Source organism: Rhinoraja longicauda, chromosome 18, assembly GCF_053455715.1.
Source record: "Rhinoraja longicauda isolate Sanriku21f chromosome 18, sRhiLon1.1, whole genome shotgun sequence".
NCBI lineage: Eukaryota > Metazoa > Chordata > Chondrichthyes > Rajiformes > Arhynchobatidae > Rhinoraja > Rhinoraja longicauda.
The window spans coordinates 18347763-18373336 of NC_135970.1; the positions used below are offsets into that span (position 1 = coordinate 18347763).

The window sequence follows — 25574 nt, forward strand, 5'->3', positions numbered from 1 at the left end:
ATGAGAGCATGGCTAGGGTGGTATAGGATTTTTGATGATGTTGGCTGCCTTTTAGAGACAACGCCTCTGGCAAGACAACATCCCTTCGATGGTGGGGAGGTTGGTACCTGCAATAGACATTCAATGTTTAGAAGAGGTTTTGGAACATCATGGGGTTGTGAAAAACACTGTAAATGCAAGTACATTTTATCTGCAAAAATCAGAAATACAATAATGGAACATCTGGTAAGCACTGACCTTTTACTTTTATATTTCTCTGCTCTGGTGGCTATGAACAGACAGCAAGTACTCTGTTTTGTACAGAGAGAGTCAGGCTATATTAAACACAATGAATTACTCTGCCTCTGAAGTAGAACAACGTTTCTCTTTATGGGAACACTACGCAGATCTGTTATTGAAGTTAATGTTCAGCTGGTTTATAAGTCACATTGCAGAAGATTGACTTTGTTTATTGGAAGGTGCAGACATTTTGTCTCCAGAATTAAATTTGAATTAGATTTTTGTGGCGTCAGGAATATGACATCTGGGATGCTGATGTACTCGTTTATAGTGAGATAGAGAAAAAGATACATTTATATTTTCATACTACAATAATGTGTGTGGTTGGAGTTTAATTTTTGCACAACTGCCCAGATAGTGCAGGCACATATTACAGGCTCAAATGTTAAAGATGTTAAAGACACTTGAAACGTGATGCACTTTCCTATTTGCTTTTTCCCTTTTCCCCAATCATTCATCAGCTTCTCTGGCACCTTGAAACATTGAGTCACTCCTGTGTGGCTTTTGTTAGCCAAACAATCCGATAAAAGATTTTCAAAACGTGTTATCAAATGCATTTGAACCTGAAACTTGGTTATCTCAACAATCTTGAAACATCATCAAAATACTCCATTAAAGAGACCCTTTGAAAATGCTCATTTGGGCAACACCTTCCTTGAGAACTTCATTGTTAAGAATGAAATCTGGTGAGACAATATAAATAATAGTAAGGGTTTGTTCTCCTTCTGTGCATTTTTAGATAGTTTGAGTTTCACTGTCACAGCTCGAGTCTCACTTTCTTGGTAATAGTTAAGGGGTGGCACAGTGGCGCAGCGGTAGAGCTGCTGCCTTATAGCACCAGACCCTGCTTCGATCCTGACTATGGGTGTTATCTGTACAGAGTTTGTATGTTTTCCCTGAGACCACAAGGGTTTTCTTCGGGTGCTCCGCTTTCCTTCCACACACCAAAGATATACAGGTTAATAGGTTAATTGGTTTCAGTAAAATTGTCCCTAATGTGTAGGATAGTATTAGTGTATGGAATGATTGCTGGTCAGCGTGGATTCAGTGGGCGGACGGGCCTGCTTCCGCACTGTTTCTCTAAAGTCTAAAGTAAAGAGTCAATACTCTCTCAAGAGTCGAGTCAAGAGAGTCAAGAGTCTTTAATTATCATATGCACTGAAACGGAATAATTAAATTCTTATGTGCAGCCGCACAATTTTCTGCCGTAGAAGGCAGCGGAGGCCAATTCACTGGATGAATTTAGAAGAGTTATATAGAGCTCTAGGGGCAAGTGGAATCAAGGGATATGGGGAGAAGGTAGGCACAGGTTATTGATTGTAGATGTTCAGCCATGATCACAATGAATGGCAGTGCTGGCTCAAAGGGCCAAATGGCCTCTTCCTGCACCTATTTTCTATGTTTCTAACAGGTTTGTAAACACAGTAGACAATAGATAACATAATAAATAAACATTAAAAAGTTTGGTGAAGAGAAAATTAGCTTTGGTACACCTAACAATTTCAACAACTTTCATTTTCACTGTGCACCACGGTGACCACCGTTGTTGTTCAGAAATAATGTTCTATTGTTCCATCTATACTTTGTGAATTAGACTAATGTAGTTGCTATAAAACACAACATTTTGGAAATAGTCAGCAGATCAGACAACAAAGCGAGTTAGAGAGGAAATCTTTCAAGTAAATGACCGCTCGTTAGATTATAGTTAATATAGTTGCTATATCTTCAATATAAAAAACTGGACAGAAAGCACAGTATGAGTTAACTATTTATTTTTCCACAGATACTGTCCTGTGGAGAGTTTACGAACTTTTCTATTTTCAATGTTGAAGAGGGAAACAAGGAACAGCAGATGTTGGTTTACCATGTTGATGAAAGTTGTCGAGAATACCTCCCGGTCGGTAGATGTCGTTGCAATTGGAGGAGTAACTCAGGGGCGCCGGGCGGAGGTGTAGTGGCCGAGTCCATGAGGTGAGTGGTGGGAATCAGGATGTGTCCGCCATCTGCGTCCTGCACTATGCTGGGTCTCTATATATATCTGTATATATATCTCTCACTATACTCCCTCCTCTAACTTGCAGCGTCCAGGCTGCTTAGATTGGCTACATTGGTCTCCTCTGAGGCAGGAGATTATTTAATGCCTGTTTAAATGTAGAAACAATGAACTACTGATGCTGGCTTACACAAAAGGAGACAAAGTGCTCAGCGGATCAGGCAGCTTTTGTGGAAAAAATATTGATAGGTGATGTTTCGGTTCCGGTCCCTTCTTTGGACTTCTTCATCAATTTGAAGGGTCTCGACCCAAAACATCACCTATCCATGTTCTTGCGGGATGCTGCCTGACCCGCTGAGACTGAGTTACTCCAGCACTTTGTCTCCTTTTGTGTAAACTAGAGTCTGAAGAAGGGTCTCGACCCGAAACGTCACCCTTCCTTTTCTCCAGGGATGTTGCCTGACCTGTTGTGTTACTCGAGCACTTTGTCTTTTTTTAGTGCCCGTTTAGTGCCTGGTTGAATCATCCCTGGGTTCTTATCATTAAACAACACAGAAATGGAACTTGATCTATTTGGATTGGATGTCTTTTGGAGGAGATGCCAAACATATTACTTATCTCCCCCAGACTGAGATAATCATCATCAAACAAAGATTAGGCCAGTAAAGTCAAATGGCCTTTCCTGTCCCAATCTTTTATCAGGTTATAAAATTGATTCAACCAAGGAGAAAGGCCATTCACCCCATCCAACCTTTCATGGTTTTTACTAGCGTCATCTAGGTATTTCCATTCCATAGCTCTTTCCCAGTAACTGTAATCCTTCAAGTATTCATACACTAGATTTTTGAAAGTGTACAAGAAACTCGATGCTGGAATTCCTGAGCAAAAAAACAAACAAATATTGGAGGAACTCAGCGGGTCAGGCATCATTTGTGAAGGAAATAGACGATGTTTCAGGTCAGGCCCTTTTTTCAGACCAACTTTTTAAACTGCTTTTGGTGCTCCCAATGTGGCCTGTACTGATCTATGATTCAACCAACATATCCTTTCCCACTAGTTTTAAACATAATTTGCCAGTAGAGCTAAAGGGAAAAAAGTTATTTTCAAAAAATAATTTTCCATTTTCATGTATTTGTAGACTGGGCCAGGTCTGTCTCTTGCAGCAAAATCCAGGAACAGCTTCGTCCCCTCTGTTATCAGGCTTCTGAATGGTCCTTCCATCAGCTAGGGTTGTGTCCGATTCACCTCGACCCCATTGCAGACATTTGACTTCATCTCTGGAACTGAATACAATATCTAGAACTATATTCTGCACTTTGTATCTTCCCCTTTGCACAACCTATTTTACTTGAGCTTGATTTGATTGTATTCATGTATTATCTGATCTGATTGGATAGCATTCAAAACAGAGCTTTTCATTGAAACAAAGCAAAACAAAACAAATCTTATAATGACTGAATCTGACCTAATCTAGTCCACAAATTCTGGGTGAGAATTCCAAAGATTCATTTCCTTTTTCTTATCTCCGTCATGAATGGCCTGCCTCTTATTTTGAAATTCGCCCATTATTCTGGACATTCCATCAATTCTGTATCACAGATTCTAAGAATTATGTATAGTTTATGTTACACAAAATTTTCATTCTGCTACCCATTTATTGTATAGTTATTGTTTATTGTATATTTGTTTGTTGTATTGCAGGGTTAATGTATAAGCTGTAGCAAATAAGAATTTAATTATTCTATCCATATGACAATTAAATGGTTTTGACTCTTGATTCAGGTTTGTGATTAATTTTCTCTTTTGTATGCAGCTGCATGGAGTTCAATTGAAATGGCCACCTCCAGTCGGTATCCGCAAAGTAAGTCCCAGGGGCAAGATCGGTTTGATTACTTGCAAGCTCTTGTTACTGAATTTCAAGATACTGACAGTCAAGGTAAGTGTAGGATGGGGATCCTTGTGAATTTTGAAATAATTCATGTTCATATACGTTATAGGAGCAGAATTAGGCTATTCGGCCCATCTAGTCTACTTCGCCATTCAATCATAACTGATTTATCTTTCCTTCTCAACCACATTCCCCTGCCTTCTCCCCATAACCCCTGACACTCTGTCTTTAAATTGTCTTTGATGTGTTAGAATAGTACAGCATGGAAATGGGCCCTTCAGCCCACCTCGATCATGCCAGCCTTTTTGTCCATCAACAGTAATCACTCCAGTTCTCTATGCGAGTGGCTTTACTTAATTTCAAAACTCCAGTTTCTGATTAAATTATGTTACACTTCAACTGAATGCACAATTCTATCTTGTGATAACTTGTGATAATGCGGTGCTGGCTCAAAGGGCCAAATGGCCTCGTCCTGCACCTATTTTCTATGTTTTCCCTCAGGGATCCATTATTATTAAATTACAAACGTGCCTTGGATAGTTAATTTCTGTCCCTTGGATAGTCTTAGAATGTTAATTTCTGTCCCAAATTATTCTGAGAAAACATCCTCCAAAGTATTTTTGTCAATTTGATTTCCCCAGTCCATATGAACATTAAAGTCTCCCATCATTATATTAACTCTGCTAGAAATTCTATTTTTGTGTTTAATTCTATCTCCAACAGTACAGTTTTAAGGGGTCCTGTAAACAATTCCCTGATTTTACCTCTTGTTATTGCTTGTTTCCACCCACTCTAATTTTACTTTCTGTTCTTCTGGGCCAAAGTTATTTGTCACTACTGCCACCCTTTATTGTAGATACCAAGAACTGCAGATGTTGGCTTACCAAACAAGACACAAAGTACAGGAATGGGATAGGGCGTAGACTAGTCGACTGTTTTGCTGGACACTTGCGCTCAGTCCACCAAGGCCATTTGGATCTCCCGATTGCTAACCATCTTAACACCTAGATAGAGCTCTTAAGGATAGCGGAGTCAGGAGGTATGGGGAGAAGGCAGGAACTGGGTACTGATTGAGAATGATCAACCATGATCATATTGAATGGCGGTGCTGGCTCGAAGGGCCAAATGGCTTCCTCCTGCACCTATTGTCTATTGTCTCTTCCCATTCCCATACTGACCATTCTGCCCTGGGCCTCCTCCATTGCCCAAATGAGGCCACACGCCATACTGTCCATTCTGCCCTTGTCCTCCTCCAGTGCCCAAATGAGGCCACATGCTAACTGGAGGAACAGCACCTCATTCCACATGGGTAGTTTACAACCCTTTGATATAAACACTGAATTGTCCAATTTTAGGTAAACAACCCCCAACCTAACCACACAGCCCCCTTCTTTCCTCCTCTCATTCATGTGTCCCAACTGGATGTGCACTCATTTCTCCCTTTCCCCCATTCTACCCCCTCCCACCCCGCTACCGTGCCCACTTCCACCGATATTCCTTGATCTGGCTGAACATTTCACCTCTTCTTTCCTTATCCACTTATTTCTCACTTTTTAAATTTTCATCTCTCGCCTTTGTCCACCCAACTACCAATCAACCTGCTCCCCTCCCCCCCTTCATTTTATCTATCAATCGCTTGCCTGGCTTTGTCCTGCCCCCACCTCTCTTCCAGATTCCTTCCCCTTGCTGTAATCAGTCAGAAGAAGGGTCCCGACCTGAAACGTCACCTACCCATGTTCTCCAGACATGCTTTGTCCCACTGAGTTGCTCCTCCTGAATTTTGTGTCTTTGTTCGGTGTAAACCAATATCTGCAGTGCCTTCCTACCCACAAGTGTTGCTGGAACATTGAACCATAGCCACCTGATAAGATTATGGTCCAAGTAGAATGGGATATATAGCAGTACCTTAATGAGTTTTTACTAAGAAAGCATTGTTGAGGTTTTTTTTACAGAATACTGTTCCTTGTTTCATAAAACGTTAATAACTGAATACTCACTGAGAAACAGATTGAAGGATGGCTTTATATATCAAATGTGCATTAATGCTAACTCTGTTTTATTGTTAACTTCTCAGATTCAAAGGAGCAAGTTCTGGCAAACCTGGCTAATTTTGCATACGATCCCAGTAACTATCAGTATCTTCGACAGCTGCAAGTCATTGATCTGTTTCTGGACATGCTTACAGAAGAAAATGAAAGATTTGTAGAATTTGGAATCGGTAAGAAAATAAATGTTTGTATTTAGCCATCTCACTGCCGGTACTGTAGTCGGATTATATTGATCCTGCAAATGTTGTACATTCCAGGCCACCTGTTAGAGTAGCAAATACATTTATTCATACTTTCTTAAAGATTGACACCAAACATTTGTATGTTAGGAAAAATACGACACCACAACTTATTGCAATGAAATGTCTTTTTTTTATATCCACCTATTTATTTGATGTTCTATGATGTAGGTCATGGATGGGTTTTCCGTGTTGTAGAACATAGTTATATGGCACGGAAACATGCCCTTCGTCCCTATCCGCACTAGTCCAACCTGCCCGTGTTTGGCCCATATATCCCTCTAAACCGTTCCTATCAATGTACCTGTCCAACTGTATTTTAAATGTTGTTATAGTACCTGCCTCAACTACTCTGCCAGCTCATTCCATTAACCGAACACCATCTGATGATTGTGATATTTAAAAGATACCCCGACCTGTCCCTTTAATTTCACTGCTCAAGAACTGACCCAGAGATCAATTATAAACTACTTATTGTTATTGAAGAGGAATGCATATAACTGAGAGGACAGATTTAACAGACAGGTACTTCACTTGTTATTGACATTCTTCAAAGACAGTAGACTAAGGGAATTCACACAAACCATGGACGACATGGGCACCTGCTCCACAAAAGATTGATTACCCAACATGTTCTGGTGGCCCCGAGTTCCAAATCATGAAAGATGTCATATCGATCTGCAGGAGGCTTGTTGTGAATCCACATTGCATCTCAGGAGGCAGTTGAGCGGTGATGCAAGTGTTGGACCTTTCTTGTCATATGAAAGTAGAAGATTATTACTGAAAAATGAAATTTAGATGGTATGGGGCTTATAACTGTCCCGATCAATTTGTTTTCAGGACTTGTTTACTAAACTGCATTAATGATAAATGTAAAATGATTGGCTGCCAGTTTGCAAGCCTTGGAATGCGAAGCCACTCTTCCTTAAAGACAATTCGTATCGTTTAATCTCTAGATTTTCTTGTGGAGTCAGGAATGTGTGTTTTGTAAGTAATATTAATGTCCTCACAATGTTAATTTGGTGGCAAGGTTTTCTAATGTATGTCCCATTTTTTTTTAAATGAGAAGGGAATTATGGAACATTTGACAATTAAATTCATGTTTAATGAGGGTTGGCATTCATTATATTCTTACCCATAATTGTTGTATATAATCCCATTATTTTCATAGACCCTAGATTTGACAATATTTTGATTTCTCTCAGGTGGCCTCTGTAACTTGTGTCTAGACAAACAGAACAAGGAATATATTTTACAGAACAACGGAGTTCAGGCAGTGTTGGACTGCTTATCCAGCTCTAATGAGGACACTGTGCTATCTGCAATTACCACACTAATGTACCTGACGACACCTTTGTCCCGACAAGAAATTACAGCAGCGCCGGTTATTCAGTGTATGCTACGCTTTTCTCTGTCCAAAAACAAACGTCTGAGTAACTTAGCAAACTTGTTTCTCGAAGACATCTGCTCCGCAGATGATGTAGAAAAAGCCAGAAATCTGCAGAATCACACAGCTCTCGGAATACCACTTCCAAAAGAATAGGCTCAGAAAATTCTGCAACTTCCAGGAAGGACTACACAGGCTTGTCATAGTCTGAAGCAGTGCCATCACAAAAATAGCACATAATCTCTTTGCTCCACCTGAATTGCTCTGTCAGTCGTTTGTGGTATAACGACCAGCTAGAGATACCATCACTGTTAAAAATTATATTGAGGGTCTTATTCCTCTTGTTGATGGATATAAAGATTCCATATCATTATTTTGAAGGGCAGGAGAGTTTTCTTCTACAATAATTATAATGATAAATAAAAATAAATCATTATTATAGTATAATATATATCAGTAATATAATCATTAAATCACTTAATGTGATCATTATACTATGATTTGTAGAAGATTGTTGTTCACTATTTGGCTTGTCACATTTTCTAAATTTATAACACTAATTATTTCAGAACGTTCTTCAATGAGACCTGTGAAAAGGATTTTAAATGTGATTCATAAATGCAAGCCCTTTATTACAGTTAGAATGCTCCATTATCTTTCATTAATGAATTGTAAACTTGTTATCTATCCACATCCTACACATGATGTTGATGTTGCATAGTTTGCATGAGCAGGCAGATTTAGGCAGAATATACATTTAAAAAATGTTTGGAGACATGAGAGACTGCAGATGCTGAAATCTTGAGCAAAAAAACCCAAACTGCTCGAGGAACTCAGTGGTCAGGCAAAATCTGTGGATGGAAATTGACAAGCAACCTTTCTTCTGACTAATAGAGTAGAGGGGAGACAGCTGGTAGAAAGAGGGGAAGAGATGGGGCAAGAGCCTACAAATGATAGATGTGTCTAGGTGTGAAAGGGGTTGATTGTCAGATAAGTAGGGGAGAGCAGTTAGAAGGGTGGCGATGGTAACCAAGGCTGGAGATTTAGAAGACAAAAGAGTGCAGATCTGATTTGATAAAGAAGGTTGGTGGGGAATAAAATGTAGGATTAGAGGGGAGGTAGAAGGGAAGAGGGAGGAGGATGAAAATGGAGATGGGAGGAATGGGAGGAGAGAAAGGAACTAGGTGATGGGGTAGTGGAAAAGTGTGCATGGTTTGGGGGTGGGAAGTTGGGGGTGGAAAGGGGGTGGAGAAAGTTCACCTGCAATTCGAGAATTCAATGTTGATGCTGTTATACATCTTACAGTTCCACCATTTTCTGCTTCTGCAGAGACCATTCTTTCCGTGATCCCTTGGTTCACTCATCCCACCCCTCCTGTTATTTATCCCTCTTTATCTCCCATCTCCTTCTCTCCGCTATCTGACTCATCTGTCAATCAAAATTCCTCACCTGGATCCACCTATCAGCTCTTGCCCGATAATTACCCCTCATCACTTTCTACTAGCTATCTCCTCTTCATCAGTGTGACAAAGAGTTGCCACTTGAAATATCTCTCCAACTTTATATAATGCAGAATTCAGCTGCAAGAAGAGTGTATGACCTGGTGCGGCTGTATTTGGTGTGTATTGGTGACAGAGTATACACCGTAATCTGCTATCCCGTTTAAAGACACAAAATGCTGGAGTAACTCAACGGGTCAGGCAGCACAGCTGGAGAAAATAGATAGGTGTCATTTTGAATTGGGACCCTTCTTCAGACTGAGTTACTACAGCATTTTGTATCTTTCCTTTGGAAGCCAGCATCTGTAGATTCGTTTCTGCTGGTCTCCTGCTCCTCGACCCACCATTTTACTGAGAGTTAAGCACATGGCTTATTGAAGTCCTATTGCCAGACTCCGTTTAAATGTACCATGTCCCTGTTTCCAACAGCATCTTTAAACTCACCTAATTTTCTTTCTGTGTTCCCTTTACACTCGCAAGAATTTTTATTATATTACGCCAGAGACGCTGCCTGACCCGCTGAGTTATTCCAGCTTTGATTGTGTCTATCTTCGGTTTAAACCAGCATCTGCAGTTCCTTCCTACGCATTTTGGGTTTTAGTGCTCCTGTGGTGTCCTTTGAGTGCTTTCACCCAACGCAAATTGGAGGAACAGCATCTCATATTTCGCTTGGACAGCTCACAGCCCAGTGGTATGACTTGATTTCTCCAACTTCAGGTAGCATCGGCATTCCCTCTCTCTCTACCACACCACAAGTCGCACTAGGTTCTCGTTTTCACCCAACAAACAGCTAACAATGGCCTGTTTCCTTTATCATCGTTACTTTTTTGCATATCTTTCATTCATTGTTCTTTATCTCTCCACATCTCTCATTTCCCCATATCCCTAACCAGTCTGAAGAAGGGTCTCGACCCGAAACGTCATCCATTCCTTCTCTCCAGAGATGCTGCCTGTCCCGCTGAGTTACTCCAGCTTTTTGTGCCTATCTTCCTTTGAGTGTTGCAGAAGTGAGCGAGTGGGTGGCGCTGCTCTTCCCCTCCTCTCCACTTGGTGCCACTGTTGATGGTGCGACCGGACGTGCGCGCGAATGCGCATGTTCACGCTCATGGCGTCGCGTCCTCGGTTTCCATGAAAGCCCGAATGGCTGCGAGCGTGTGGACGGCGGGCCTGGCGACAAGGTGAGCAAACGTGCAGCTCTGGCCTCTCCCCCGGGTCACTACCAAGCTCCACGTTCTCAAGTTGTAGAAAGCACATTTAAAGGTGACAGAGGCGCTATAGGGAATTGATTCTTAGTGGCGCAGCCGGGAGAGTTGCTCCCTCGCAGCGCGGCAGACCCGGGTTCGATCCCGACCTCGGATTCTGTCTGGAGTTTGCTCGTTCTTCCTGTGACCGCTTGGGTATCTTAGAGATGCTCATATTTCCGCGCACAACACAAAGCCGTGCGGGTTTGTATGTTAATTGGTCCTCTGTAAAATTGCCCATGGTGTGTAGAACGGACGAGAAAGTGGGATACCATAGAACTAGTGTGAACGGATGATCAATGGTCAGCGTGGACTCGGTGGGCCGAAGAGCCTGTTTCCATGCTGTAATTTTCAATCAACTAGTCTTTGGCTGTTAGAGGTCTGGAGAGAGAGCCTTCGGGAGCCCACCTTCTACTTTATATTCACAAGGAACACACCTTAATTTACCCTTTAGGCGATCAACACGTACCCTGTAATTAATGACTAAATTATTTCAGTTTATTACTGCCAGTTGTTGGGTGTCAGTATACAAAAAAATGTCTGGATCCTAAAGGCACCCATCTCTAATTCAAACCCGTGACCTTTAATTCCATTTTGATTCATATCAAATTATATGAGTAAAGTTTTTTTTCTGTTCACTGCTACCACAAACCAGAATCTTTCATTGTGTCTGTATTGCCTGTACTATCCAAAAAGATGAATCTGGGGAATTATTGATAGAAAATAAGAAAAAGGCAGAGATTTTGAACAACTATTTAAAATTTGTCTTCATGCTAGTTAACAACATCCCAATAATACAAAATTGTGGATAAAAGGGAGGAACTCCAATTAATCAATCTCAGTAGGGAAAAAGTGTTAGAAACAATTGGGACTATAACAGTATAACAGTATAACAGAGCTTTATTTGTCATTCGGTACCGAAGTACCGAACGAAACTACATAGCAGTCATAGAAAAAAAGAACACAAGACACATAGCCCCAACACAAACGTCCATCACAGTGACTCCAAACACCCCCTCACTGTGATGGAGACAACCTGACAAGACATTTGGACCTGTTGGCGTGCATCTGAGGGTTTTGAAAAACAATGGCTGCAATGGCTATGTGTCTAAAAGTAAACCTAGCAATTATAGACCTATTAGTTTGACGTCTGTGGTGGGAAAATTAATGGAAAAAATACTTAGGGACAATATATATAATTATTTGGATAATCAAGGCCTGATTAGAAACAGTCGACATGGATTTGTGCCTGGAAGGTCATGTTTGACTAATCTTCTTGAATTTTTTGAAGAGGTTACCAGGGAAATTGATAAGGGCAAGGCTGTGGATGTTGTCTATATGGACTTCAGTAAGGCATTTGACAAGGTTCCACATGGAAGGTTGATTAAGAAGGTTAAATCGTTGGGTATTAATAGTGAGGTTGCAAGATGGATTCAACAATGGCTGAATGGGAGATACCAGAGGGTAACGGTTGACAATTGTATGTCAGGTTGGAGGCCAGTGTCTAGTGGAGTGCCCCAAGGATCTGTGTTGGGTCCACTGTTGTTTGTCATTTACATTAATGATCTGGATGATGGTGTGGCAAATTGGATTAGTAAATATGCAGATGATACTAAGATAGGTGGAGTAGTTGATAGTGAGGTAGATTTTCAAAGTCTACAGAGAGACTTGGGCCTTTTGGAAGGGTGGGCTGAAAGATGGCAGATGGAGTTTAATGCTGATAAGTGTGAGGTGCTGCATTTTGGTAGGACAAATCAAAATAGGACGTACAGGGTAAATGGTAGGGAATTGAGGAATGCAGTGGAACAGAGGGATCTGGGAATAACTGTGCATTGTTCCCTGAAGGTGGAATCTCATGTGGATAGGGTGGTGAAGAAGGCGTTTGGTATGCTTGCCTTTATAAATCAGAGCATCGAGTATAGAAGTTGGGATGTGATGTTGAAATTGTACAGGGCATTGGTGAGGCCGAATCTGGAGTATGGTGTGCAGTTCTGGTCGCCAAATTATAGGAAGGATGTCGACAAAATGGAGAGGGTACAGAGGAGATTTATAGACAATAGACAATAGACAATAGACGCAGGAGTAGGCCATTCAGCCCTTCGAGCCAGCACCGCCATTCAATGCGATCATGGCTGATCACTATCAATCAGTACCCCGTTCCTGCCTTCTCCCCATACCCCCTCACTCCGCTATCCTTAAGAGCTCTATCCAGCTCTCTCTTGAAAGCATCCAACGAACTGGCCTCCACTGCCTTCTGAGGCAGAGAATTCCACACCTTCACCACCCTCTGACTGAAAAAGTTCTTCCTCATCTCCGTTCTAAATGGCCTACCCCTTATTCTCAAACTGTGGCCCCTTGTTCTGGACTCCCCCAACATTGGGAACATGTTATCTGCCTCTAATGTGTCCAATCCCCTAATTATCTTATATGTTTCAATAAGATCCCCCCTCATCCTTCTAAATTCCAGTGTATACAAGCCCAATCGCTCCAGCCTTTCAACATACGACAGTCCCGCCATTCCGGGAATTAATCTAGTGAACCTACGCTGCAGGCCCTCCATAGCAAGAATATCCTTCCTCAAATTTGGAGACCAAAACTGCACACAGTACTCCAGGTGCGGTCTCACCAGGGCCCGGTACAACTGTAGAAGGACCTCTTTGCTCCTATACTCAACTCCTCTTGTTACGAAGGCCAACATTCCATTGGCTTTCTTCACTGCCTGCTAGAATGTTGCCTGGGTTTCAGCACTTAGGCTACAGAGAGAGGTTGAACAGGTTGGGTCTTTATTCTTTGGAGCGTAGAAGGTTGAGGGGGGACTTGATAGAGGTTTTTTAAATTTTGAGAGGGACGGACAGAGTTGACGTGGGTAGGCTTTTCCCTTTGAGAGTGGGGAAGATTCCAACAAGGGGACATAGCTTCAGAATTGAGGGACAAAGGTTTAAGGGTAACATGAGGGGGAACTTCTTTACTCAGAGGGTTGTGGCTGTATGGAATGGACTTCCGGTGGAAGTGGTGGAGGCTGGCTCGATTTTATTATTTAAGAGTAAATTGGATAGGTATATGGATAGGAGGGGATTGGAGGGTTATGGTCTGAGTGCAGGTAGATGAGACTAGGTCAGGGAGAATGGTCGGCGTGGACTGGTAGGGCCGGACAGGCCTGTTTCCATGCTGTAGTTGTTATATGTTATATATGTGACTGCATGAATTATCTGCAATCTTCTAAAATGCTCAATGATCTGAAAAAGGTCCCAGTGAATTGGACATTTGTAGATGCAATGCTAGTGTTATGGTCTCAACTATCTATAGTGTACATTATTGACTTGGATGAAGGGATTGAGTGTATTGTCGTCAGAATTGTTGATTATACAAATACATGTGGGAAAGCAAGGTATGAGGAGGATAGAGTCTGCAAAGGGATATAGATAGGGATTTATTAATCAGGGATTTATAAAAAAACTGCCAGATGTGGAGGAAGTCGGCAGGAAAAACAGAGTCCTGTTTAAATGGGGAGGGAATACAGGACATGGTAGTTCAAAAGGATCAGAGTGACCTTGTTTAATCAAACTCAGCGTTGGAAGTAATTGGAAGTACAGCAAGTAATTATGAAGACAAATGGATTGTTGCCCATTATTATCCAATTTCAAGCTTATCGTCATGCACACCGGAACACTACTGGTACCGGTACAGGTACAATGAAAAGTCTTGTTTGCAGCAACATCACAGGTTCATCGAGCTTGACAGAACACAAAAATAAATCAAATATAAGTTACACTCCACACACTCCCTACCCCCAAATCTAAAAGAAAGAAGACAGTGCAAAAACCAAGACGAGTGCCATAAACATGTAAGAGGTAGACTGAGGCGTTCCATTGTCGAGATAGGAATAGGGTTGTGTAGATTGGTTCAATAACCTGATAGTCGTGGGAAAGTAGCTGTTTGTGAACCTGTTAGTGTGAGACTTCTATACCTCCTGCCTGAACTAGGAGATCTTTGATGATAGATGCTATCTTCTTGGAGCAGCACCTTCTGTAGATGCTTTTGATAGAGTGGGGGGCTGTGCCCAAGGTGTGCACTCCTGTGCTCTGCCATACTAGGCTATGATGCAACCAGTCAGGATAATTTCTACAGTAAATTTTGAAAAGTTTAGGGTATTTGAAAAATTGCCAAATCTCTCTAAACTTTAAAAAAAGAAGAGGTGCTGGCACGCCATCTGATTGATTCCATATGCATGGCCCAGGACAGGTCAAATAAGATGTTAACGTCCAGGAATTTGAAGCTGCTTCTTCAGTCCACTACAGACCAACCATTAAAAACTGGTATATGGTCCCGCGACATCTTGAATCTGAAATCAGTATCGTGGCACCACTCAACCAGATGTTCCATCTCTCTCCTGTATGTTTACGCATCGCCACCGGTCCAAAACTAGTACTCCTTGTACTCTGCTAAATTATTTAAGCTCTATCAGACTACTGTTTTGGATATAATGATGGAGGCATTATATTGCCAACCCCAGTAATCTAGATCAGTAACCGTGTACTGGTGGTGGTGAGTGTGTCGGGTAGGGGGGGGAAAGTCAGAATCTTTTATAATGTTTTAATGTAATGTGCACATTTTTCTATCCTGTAATTGAAATACATCTCTGTGTTTTAGTTTCTTGCAGAAACCATGACTTTGCGTGAAAGTGCCACTGATTCTCTGAGTTGTTGACATTGACTTCACCGGGGAATGCTCCAAGTATCAAGCTACAGCCTTGTGCTGTCAGTACAAATCATCATACTGATCTTTGATCTGTTGGCCAATTCCTTCTCTGAACTGTTACTGATGGAAACAGTTGTTCCTTTAATAATATTCATGTAAGTGCTGTAAAGTATATTAACACCAATCGATGAATTTACCAATATCATAAGGGTGGAGGAGAGGGGAAGGTTGATATTATATTCAATTCTTTTGATAATGTTGTTATGTTCCATTCTTTCTTTTAACATTCCATACTGAATTTGAGACTCATTGCATCACGTATTGTGTACACTGCAATCTCAGAATCTTAAAACTGTGGGACTCCTCAATTCTTCCTTTCATGTGTCTACCTATTCTTATAATTTAATATACAAGCACAAAACAGTTTGTCCCAAATTTTGTTACAACTTTGTTAAACATTTCTTCAATGGCATTGCAAATGATCCTTCTGCTTGTGAACTATGACAGGATTTAGTGTGCACAATGTTGTATTATCTCGAGTTTAAGCAGAAATATTTATAACTAACCAGTTCACTGAATTGTTCTTCTCGTAATTATTTTAAATTATTTATTCATGAGATACAGGGTTTGCTGGCAATGTTGACATTTATTTTACATTCTTAATTGCTCCAAACTGAGGAAGTTGTTAAAAATCAACCACTTTGGTTGGTCTACAGTCAAGTATAGGCCAGGCAAGGTAAGGATGGCAGATTCCCTTCCTTGAAGAACATAGAGGGAACCAGGAGGGGACATGACCATTATTAATTTGGGGTTCTTTTAAAATAAAATTGCTTGCCATTTAGGGTTTGAATTTGTTTCTTTGGATTAATGTTCTAGATCTGTGGATCTGCATACGAATTTCTAACCATATTGAAGATTATGGTTTCTATCCCAAGTTTGTGATAAAACAAGTTTCAATTACTTGGCATTTTATATGAACACCCATGAACAATATATGTAGAGTTTAGTTATTTTTTTGTTATCATCTTTATTCTGTCCTGGTAGTGCCCCTTGCTCTAGGCCATAGCTCCTCACATTGGTTTATCTGTTTTAAGACTGTATAGAGGCATACTGACAACCAGCAAGTAGTGAAATTGGAGGTTTGTGAGACTCGTATCCCTCCCAAACAAAATAATCTAGGCAGAGACGAACAGCTAAAATGTGAAAAACTGAAAGAATGCTTCTTTAAGGTTATACCAGGTTAAAACAATATTTTTGCTCTCCCCCACTTCTTCCACATAGTAAATGGACATATAAATGAGAATTTAACCTGGAAAGGATGCCTAAAAAAATCAGAAGAATGTTTCTGTGACAGGGGAGCTTCAGTTATAAATAAAGGCTGGATAGGACTTTATTCCCTGGTGAAGGAGTAACTTTCTGGAGGTATATAAAATCATGAGGGACATAGATAATGTGGATGGTCAGTCGTTTTCCCAAGGAAAGGGAGTTTAAAAAGAGAGGTCGTAGCTTTAAGGTGAGAGGGGAAAGATTTAAAAGGGACCTGAGGGCCAACTTCTTCACACCTGCGAATGGTGGTTTTATGGTATGAGTAACCAGAGGAAAGTTTTGAGGTGGGTACAATTATAATGTTTAAAAGACATTTGGATAGGTACATGGATAGAAAAGAACCAAACTCAGTCAAATGGGACTAGCTCAGATTGACATCTTGGTTGGCATGGACGAGTTGGGCCAAAGGATCTGTTTCTATGCTATGATTCTATCAGAAATATTTAGCCTTTTATGGAGTTGGAATCTCTTAGCTGCACACGTTTATTTAACTCTCGTCACTAGGAAATATTTACCTCTTAATTAACTTCACTGAAAAGAGATTGGCTTAATACACTGACGAGATTGCTGTGCACAAATTGACTGACACATTTTCTGTTTTACAATGATGACTGTGTTTCAACAGTAGGCAATTAGTTTAAAGCACTTTCATGATAAGTACTATAAAATTGTAAGTCTGTTTTTATTTTAATTGCTATTTTCTTTTAATTGCCGTTGTTTCTGTGCAATTGATACCGAAAATCTAACTATTTTCCGTTTTTTCAGCATACAAGACATTGGAATCCTCTTCAATATCATCATCATCTTCCTGATGTTTTTCAACACATTTGTCTTTCAAGCAGGGCTGGTCAAGTTGTTGATTCACAGGTTTACAGGAACCATTATTATCTCTGGAATTTACTTTTTTCTGAGTGTCAGCTTACATGTTTGGATTCAGGTATGCAAGACATGCAGCAATTAGATGTGTTCTATTGTTCACTGTATTAAATTGCAATACTTTTTAATGATAAGTGTTGAGAGTTACGTGAATGTAATCTTTCTTTATATGTCGGAAAAAGTATTTCTGGATGAATGTTGAATATTTTGGTAATTAGTAAAGATAGAAAGTCCTTAATTCAAATCAGAGGGCTTTGGAAGCAAACTTGTAAAGGACAACATGGAAAAACTAAAATCTCAAGCTCTTATTGAAGGAGAAAACAAAATTCCCTCCTGGTCTTCACTCCAGTCTGTGTCAATTGTGGAAACGTGGTTGTGATGAATAGCCGCCTTCCATATTATTAATTCCATACATATAGCTGTCTTTTTCCACATTTATTTAAAGCTTGTTTTTGTCCTCTCCACATCTGTATGCTTCTGCTTACCCCTTCGCTACTAAGCAAAACCCAGATTTGAAAGTATTGCGGCAAGAATATTGTTTTCAGTCAATTTTCAAAATAGTTTATTCTGAATGCGCTGACTTCTTGCCTGGTTTCAGCTGCTTGGATCTTCTCTGATATTTAAGTTATGAATAGTGACAGGCAATTAGTTTGTAGGGAATTACCATTAACTCAATATTGTCTGAACTGCACTCAAGCACTGACTGCTAGATGGCCGTCATCAGCAGAAACATTGCTTCATTTTCTTCCTCTGACCACTGGCAGTGCTGGTAATGGACCATTATTGTAATCAGCTAGCAGTGTGCAGATTTTAATCTGACTGTATGTTCCAGTTATTAATTAAATAAATGCTGAGCTATCAGGGAAATTATATTTATTTAGTTTATTGAGAAATTCGGACAATTTGTCAGAGCACTCAGTGTAGGATGTTGACAAAGTAGAACAGAATACATCACAGGATGAGGCAAATCACACAGCATGATTAAATATTAGCAATAGACAATAGGTGCAGGAGTAGGCCATTCGGCCCTTCCAACCAGCACCACCATTCAATGTGATCATGGCTGATCATTCACAATCAGTACCCCGTTCCTGCCTTCTCCCCATACCCCCTATCTTTAAGAGTTCTATCTAGGTCTCTCTTGAAAGCATCCAGAGAATTGGCCTCCACTGCCTTCTGAGGCAGAGAATTCCACAGATTTACAACTCTCTGACTGAAAAAGTTTTTCCTCATCTCCGTTCTAAATGGCCTACCCCTTATTCTTAAACTGTGGCCCCTGGTTCTGGACTCCCCTAACATTGGGAACATGTTTCCTGCCATTAACGTGCCCAATCCCTTAATAATCTTATGTTTCAATAAGATCCCCTCTCATCCTTCTAAATTCCAGTGTATACAAGCCTAGTTGCTCCAGTCTTTCAACATACGACAGTCCCGCCATTCCGGGAAATAACCCAGTGAACCTATGCTGCATGCCCTCAACAGCAAGAATATCCTTCCTCAAATTTGGAGACCAAAACTGCACACAGTACTCCAGGTGCAGTCTCACTCGGGCTCTGTACAACAGCAGAAGGACCTCTTTGCTCCTATACTCAACTCCTCTTGTTATGAAGGCCAACATTCCATTGGCTTTTTTCACTGCCTGCTGTACCTGCATGCTTCCTTTCAGTGACTGATGCACTAGGACACCCAGATCTCATTGTACCCACCCTTTTCCTAACTTGACACCATTCAGATAATAATCTGCCTTCCTATTCTTACCACCAAAGTGGATAACCTCACATTTATCCACATTAAACTGCATCTGCCATGCATCTGCCCACTCACACAATCTGTCCAAGTCACCCTGCAACCTCACAGCATCTTCTTCAATTCACACTGCCACCCAGCTTTGTGTCATCTGCAAAATTTGCCAATGTTACTTTTAATCCCTTCATCCAAGTCATTAATGTATATTGTAAATAGCTGCGGTCCCAGCACCGAGCCTTGCGGTACCCCACTAGTCACTGCCTGCCATTCTGAAAGGGACCCATTTATCCCCAATCTTTGCTTTCTGTCTGCCAACCAATTTTCTATCCATGTCAGTACCCTACCCCCAATACCATGTGCTCTAATTTTGCCCACTAATCTCCTATGTGGGACCTTGTCGAAGGCTTTCTGAATGTACACTACATTCACTGGCTCTCCCCAGTCCATTTTCCTAGTTACATCCTCAAAAAATTCCAGAAGATTAGTCAAGCATGATTTCCCCTTCGTAAATCCATGCTGACTCGGAACGATCCTGTTACTGCTATCCAAATGTTCCGCAATTTTGTCTTTATAATTGACTCCAGCATCTTCCCCACCACTGATGTCAGACTAACTGGTCTATAATTTCCTGTTTTCTCTCTCCCTCCTTTCTTAAAAAGTGGGATAACATTAGCTACCCTCCAATCCACAGCAGCTGATCCTGAATCTATAGAACATTGGAAAATGATCACTAATGCGTCCACGATTTCTAGAGCCACCTCCTTAAGTACCCTGGGATGCAGACCATCAGGCCCTGGGGATTTATCAGCCTTCAGTCCCATCAGTCCAACACCATTTCCTGCCTAATGTGAATTTCCTTCAGTTCCTCCGTCACCCTAGGATCTCTGGCCACTAGAACATCTGGGAGATTGTTACTTAGTGAAGACAGATCTAAAGTACCGGTTCAACTCGTCTGCCATTTCCTTGTTCCCCGTAATAAATTCACCTGCTTCTGTCTTCAAGGGACCCACATTTGCCTTAACTATTTTTTTCCTCTTCACGTACATAAAGAAGCTTTTACTATCCTCCTTTATATTATTGGTTAGCTTACCTTCGTACCTCATCTTTTCTCCCCATATTGTCTTTTTAGTTAACGTGGTTTAATTTTAAATTATTTTAAAGGACATTACATTAAAGGAGAGATAATGATTAAGAACCAAGTCATTGCAAAGGATGAGTGGAAATGTAGCATATTTTTAAAGATAGTTAGAACGTCAGGATGAGGATAAATGGGTAGAATGCTTGCGAAGGTCAAGAAAGGAAAATTCAGAGTTTCTGTAAATTAGATCAAGATGATGCACGGATGTTTATGCAGTTTATTGGGTAATCAATTTTCCATGATTGAGAATGATTAACCCATAGAAACAAAGCTCAAGATAAAGCCATTGAATCATAGAATTGTTAAATCGTTTAATATAGGAGATTGTTCAATCTATTAGCTCTCGGTCTAGTGAATCTGCACCACTCTATCAAAAATCAATTTATTTAGTCTCACTTTTCTACTCTTTCTCCAAAACCAGATAATGTAATGCTCCTTCTTTATGCAACTCGAAATGTCATAAAGCAGTACAGCACAGAAACAGGCTCTTCGTTCCACCATGACCATGCCGACCAATTTGGCATACTGGGCTGGTCCCATTTGTCTATATTTGGGCCATATCCCTCTTCCTGTCCATACATCTGTCCAAATATCTATGAGTCATAATTGTATCTGCTTGCACAGCTTCCTCTGGCAGTTCATTCCAGATCTGGACTACCATTTGAGTGAAAAGGTTGTCCTGTGGCCCCTCATATATCTTTCCCCTCTTACCTGAAGCCTATGCCTTCCAATCTTAGAATCCTAAGAAAAGACTGTGACTGTTTGCTTTATCCATGACACTCGTGATCTTGCACACCTCAAAAGGTCACTCCTCAGCTTCCTACTCTTCAAAGAAAAAGAACCCAGCCGAACCAACCTCTCCCTATAATTAAAACTTGCTATAACTCAAACTCTCTATAACTTGTTATGTATAACAATCTTTGGTTTTGTTAATCTAGTTACTAAATTGGACAATGAATTTCCAGTAGATTCTTCACATGTTTAAACTATAATGTTTTATTTTTAATTGTTTACTGTACGTCATGTTATTACTTGCGAGCAAAGCACCAAGGCAAATTCCTTGTATACTTACTTGGCTAATAAAATATATTCAATTCAATTCAGTTCAATTCAGTTCTGGTTGATCTGATAAGGCTTGAAATACCATTTGGGGTAGGTATGCTGGGTAACCAGGAACATAATCAGGAATAGTTTCTTCCCCTTCATTATCAGGTTTCCGAATGGCTCTTCCATAAGCTGGGGCACCGTCTGATTTACCTCACCCCCACTGAGAACATCGAACTTTGTCCATGGAACTGATCCACTGCAATGCTGAGAACTATATTCTGCACTCTGTATCTTACCTCTTTGCACTGTCTATTGTACTTGAGTTTGAACCGCTTGTGTCTATGGTGTATCTGATCTGCATGTAAAACAAAGCTTTTTACTGCAGATGTGACAATCATAAACCTAAACCACAAATCTCTAGGATCGTAATAGAAGGATAATTTGAATCTGGTCATGTTTCTTTAAAGTTAAGATTCAGATTTTAGTTAAAAGTAAACGTCGTTCCATTTAATCTTCAAACCTAATGTAGGGAGAAAGCCAGAACATTGTATCAGGACTCATTTTGAGGACCACAAATGTTGGCAGTGTTTGTATTCTTAATTATGTCTGGGATGAGAAAGAAGGTCAAAGGGATTTGGTTTCCTTAGACAGTTAATCGTATTAGTTGATGCACAGAAGCCAGGGTGTTAAAGGCAATTCTAAATCTGTTTGCATGTCGATGAAAGTGGTTGTGTATGTTGCCATAATTATTTACTTAAGCTATTTAATCATGTTCACCTTAAATGCCTACATTAATTCTTATTTCCAACAGAATCTGCGATGGCGGTATAGGAGCAACTTCGTGTGGACAAATGGGCTTCAAGCACTTTTTGTCTTCCAACGGTTTGGTAAGAAAGTTGTCAAAGTTGCTATAGTTATCTATTTTTTAAGATACTTTTTTCACACAGCTATTGACTTTCCATGAGTTGGATTCTTTGCCATTGAACATAACAGAAGGAAATTTATTGAATCTCAGCCTTTTGCACCCAATGTCCATGTATACTCTTAGTTTTATTGAAATGTTGGTTTGTAGATATGTTCAAGAACACAGCAGTCCAAAAACGTCCAGTAATGGTATTGTTTGGGATTTATTTCTGAAATCGCTGAGATTAAATTCACAACTATACTTTGCAACACTAAACTGGAGGAAAGTAATGTGAACTGATTGTTCATGCAGATAAATGGAGAAATAAGAAACTACAAGTGCTACTTTATAAAAGTGCTGAAGTAACTCAGCGGGTCAGGCAGCATCTCTGGAGAACATGGATAGGTGATGTTTCGGGTTGGGCCCCTTGTTCAGACTGATTATAGTGGGGCAGGTAGAAAGCTGGAAGAGAGGAGGGGCAGGACAAAGCCTGGTGAGTTGTCGATCGACATAAGTAAGGGGAGGGGAGGAGGTTGACAGGCAGATTCATGCCCAGGGGTGAAAAGTGAAAAGGTGTGCAATTAAATTGGACTGTAATATGAAACACTGTAAAATCAATGAGGCATTGGCGTGAGTGAATTACAGGATTAATCCTCATCATATGCCATGCTGGAGCTCTGACTTCATACTCATGGCAAAGTGGAAGAGGCACAAGATGGAACCCATGTGATTTACGTTAGAAGGAAGCAAATATTTGAAAGCATCACTCTAAATGTCTATCATTGTGCAAAGAGAGGAGAACCAGCATTTGCTTAGAATTGAGGAACTTTACATTGCAGATTAATAAAGAAAATAAAGCCAACATTGTTCTCCAAAGTTGTCTGACTGGTTCTAATCAATTTTCACTGTTGAAAAGAATGCCAACTATTAGCAGATTGCCAATTGTTGGGGGGGGGGGGGGGGGAGTTGACAGTGATAGAATAATTCTTCTAAAACATTTTTGGTTGAGGCTGAGTTTGAAGAAACTACTTTATTGACCAATTAAGTGTTTAAACATGCATCTTGCCATATGACTAATTTATCTGCATTCAGTATGTTTATGTCAGAATGTCACACAATCTGTAATATAGAGAATTTCAAACGTGATGCACTAACCTGAAATGATTTAATTTTATTTCATTCCCAGTTGCTATGTTATACTATTATTCCTACAAAAGAACCACTCTTTGCCTTGGAGACCCACGATTATATGAAGACTCGGAATGGCTCCGGAATGAATTTTTCCGTGTTCGAAAATGAGTTGGCAGAGCATTGCAATATTCTGAATTAAAAATTGAGTATTTGACATGTTCAAAATTTGGACTAAATATAGAAAATATTTAACTTTCAGTATCCTACCCATATTTGTAGAAAATAAAATATTGTTTTTAAGACAGTTGTATGCAAATATGATTATTATTTTGATCTTGAGCAGTAAGGTGGTGATCCTCTAAGCATTTCACTGCTAAATCATGCATTTGCCATTAATTATTCTTTTCTCTGTACATTCATTATTACTTTTATTGAACTCTCACTAATCAAGATGTTTTGTTAGTTTTCTCCCACTTCATACCTTCCTCTTGGTGGCACATACTTTTGCTGTGGAACAGTTCTGTGGCACTGTTAATTCTTTCAAGTGCAAATTTGTTTTGAGCAAAGGTCCATGCATTTGTTTCTCAGCATTTTTTCTACCGCCTGTAAATAACACAAAAATTCCCCAGCCCCATTCTGCCCGCTTCGATCTACTTCCCACAAAAAATTACTCAACCCCAGATTGCCCGCTTCCATTAACTTCTAACAAAATCTGACTGCCAGGCTGAGGCCAGATCGAACATCTCCTCATGCCTACCCATTGACCCTGACCCCACATATTAACATCAAGCCTTCATCTCCTAAACCGTTACGGATCTCATCATCTCTGGCTATCTCCCCTCACAGCCTCCAGTCATATAGTTCCCTAGCCCCATACTGCCCGTTTCTATCTCCTTTCCAAAACAAAAGGTAAAACAACATTTTTCTATTGCTCCATCTGATACTCTTAGAAATTAAGTTGAATAACATCATATAACTTTGTACCCAGTAGATGCTCTACTGAATATTTTTTGTTTTATTTCCAGGGAGCTGGATGGATGGCATAGTAAGGGAACTGTTAGAATTTTGCAAGCTGTGTTGTTGTAAGGGAGGGGAACATGTTGGGGGCAGGTATTGTACCATCGCTAATTTATTGATTTATAAAAAGCACAATGAGCTGTGCCTCTGAGCTGGTTCCCATCAATAACCCAACAAATATGGTACTAAGGATCTTAATGCACTACATGGGAGACAGGTGACCAAGTTTCAGAACTAGCTGTATAAGAAAATAACTGCAGATGCTGGTACAAATCGATTTATTCATAAAATGCTGGAGTAACTCAGCAGGTCAGGCAGCATCTCGGGAGAGAAGGAAGGAATGGGTGTGTTTGAACTAGCTAATTGATCGATAATTGTTTTGAATTTTTACTCTATAGCTTGTTGTTGTATTTATCCACTTCGATCCTAACTTTTTAAATATTTTTACTTTATATTTTTGAGTCAAAATGGTATGCAGTACTTAGTTCACCCTAATATACAGTTCCATTTCTGCAATTTAACTTGAATAATGTGTTTTGTGGAAGCATTTTAAGTCCTGCTATTTTCTCCAGATGGATTTCATGATAACTGTTATTGTATTAAAATATATTTGTTTATTTTGTGAACCAGATTAGTATGACAACTTTTATAATAGATTATTTTCTTGAATATTTCTGTATCATGATTGTTTTGTATTAAATATGTAAAGAAAAATTTCAACAAGTTTATTGTTTTTTTTAAGCTGTTAATAGTTTATCATTGCCCTGGTGTTACCTTTTCGTTTATCCACCACAGTGAATAAGAGATTATTGTACTAAAGAGAGAGATACAAGGAACAGCAGATGCTGGAATCAAGAGTTTAAAAAAATTGTGCTGGAATAACTCAGTAGGTCAGCCTGCATGTATGGAGGACATGGATAGGTGACATTTCAGGTCAAGACCCTTCTTCAAACTACTAAATAGTTTTCATCGATCTCATTCCATCGGCAAGATCAGTTAATCCAGTTTGGGCTTTTCAAACATGTTCAATTGTTGAAATAAAGTTGAAAATATGTATTTTGGATTACTCAACCAAGGTGTCTTACCCTATTAAAGACAGCACTGTACACTGGATGTC

At 40.1% G+C, this 25574-nt stretch overlaps 2 protein-coding genes across 3 annotated transcripts; both read left to right on the top strand.

Annotated features, from left to right (window-relative positions):
- Positions 1 to 2220: 2220 nt before the first annotated feature.
- armc7 (armadillo repeat containing 7) lies at positions 2221 to 8214 on the top strand. The gene is made up of 4 exons (XM_078414781.1): positions 2221 to 2250; positions 4086 to 4208; positions 6235 to 6378; positions 7653 to 8214. Exons 2-4 carry the CDS (start codon positions 4106 to 4108, stop codon positions 7988 to 7990), a joined length of 585 nt encoding a protein of 194 aa, XP_078270907.1. The 5' UTR covers positions 2221 to 2250; positions 4086 to 4105; the 3' UTR covers positions 7991 to 8214.
- tmem138 (transmembrane protein 138) lies at positions 6243 to 25088 on the top strand. 2 transcript variants are annotated; one of them, XM_078414783.1, is made up of 5 exons: positions 6243 to 6378; positions 15225 to 15427; positions 17364 to 17535; positions 22217 to 22292; positions 23496 to 25088. In XM_078414783.1, exons 2-5 carry the CDS (start codon positions 15300 to 15302, stop codon positions 23606 to 23608), a joined length of 489 nt encoding a protein of 162 aa, XP_078270909.1. In that variant the 5' UTR covers positions 6243 to 6378; positions 15225 to 15299; the 3' UTR covers positions 23609 to 25088. The 2 variants fall into 2 exon arrangements, with proteins under 2 accessions (XP_078270909.1, XP_078270908.1); XM_078414782.1 differs by lacking the exon at positions 6243 to 6378 and adding an exon at positions 10394 to 10511.
- The last annotated feature ends 486 nt before the right edge of the window (positions 25089 to 25574 follow it).

Excerpts from the sequence above, each read along its gene's own strand:
- armc7 (XM_078414781.1), top strand. The coding sequence starts at position 4,106 with ATGGCCACCTCCAGTCGGTATCCGCAAAGTAAGTCCCAGGGGCAAGAT. Across the intron at positions 4,209-6,234 it reads TCAAGATACTGACAGTCAAG|ATTCAAAGGAGCAAGTTCTG; the intron begins GTAAGTGTAGGA and ends TTAACTTCTCAG. Across the intron at positions 6,379-7,652 it reads ATTTGTAGAATTTGGAATCG|GTGGCCTCTGTAACTTGTGT; the intron begins GTAAGAAAATAA and ends GATTTCTCTCAG.
- tmem138 (XM_078414783.1), top strand. The coding sequence starts at position 15,300 with ATGCTCCAAGTATCAAGCTACAGCCTTGTGCTGTCAGTACAAATCATC. Across the intron at positions 17,536-22,216 it reads GCTTACATGTTTGGATTCAG|AATCTGCGATGGCGGTATAG; the intron begins GTATGCAAGACA and ends TATTTCCAACAG. Across the intron at positions 22,293-23,495 it reads TTTTGTCTTCCAACGGTTTG|TTGCTATGTTATACTATTAT; the intron begins GTAAGAAAGTTG and ends TTTCATTCCCAG.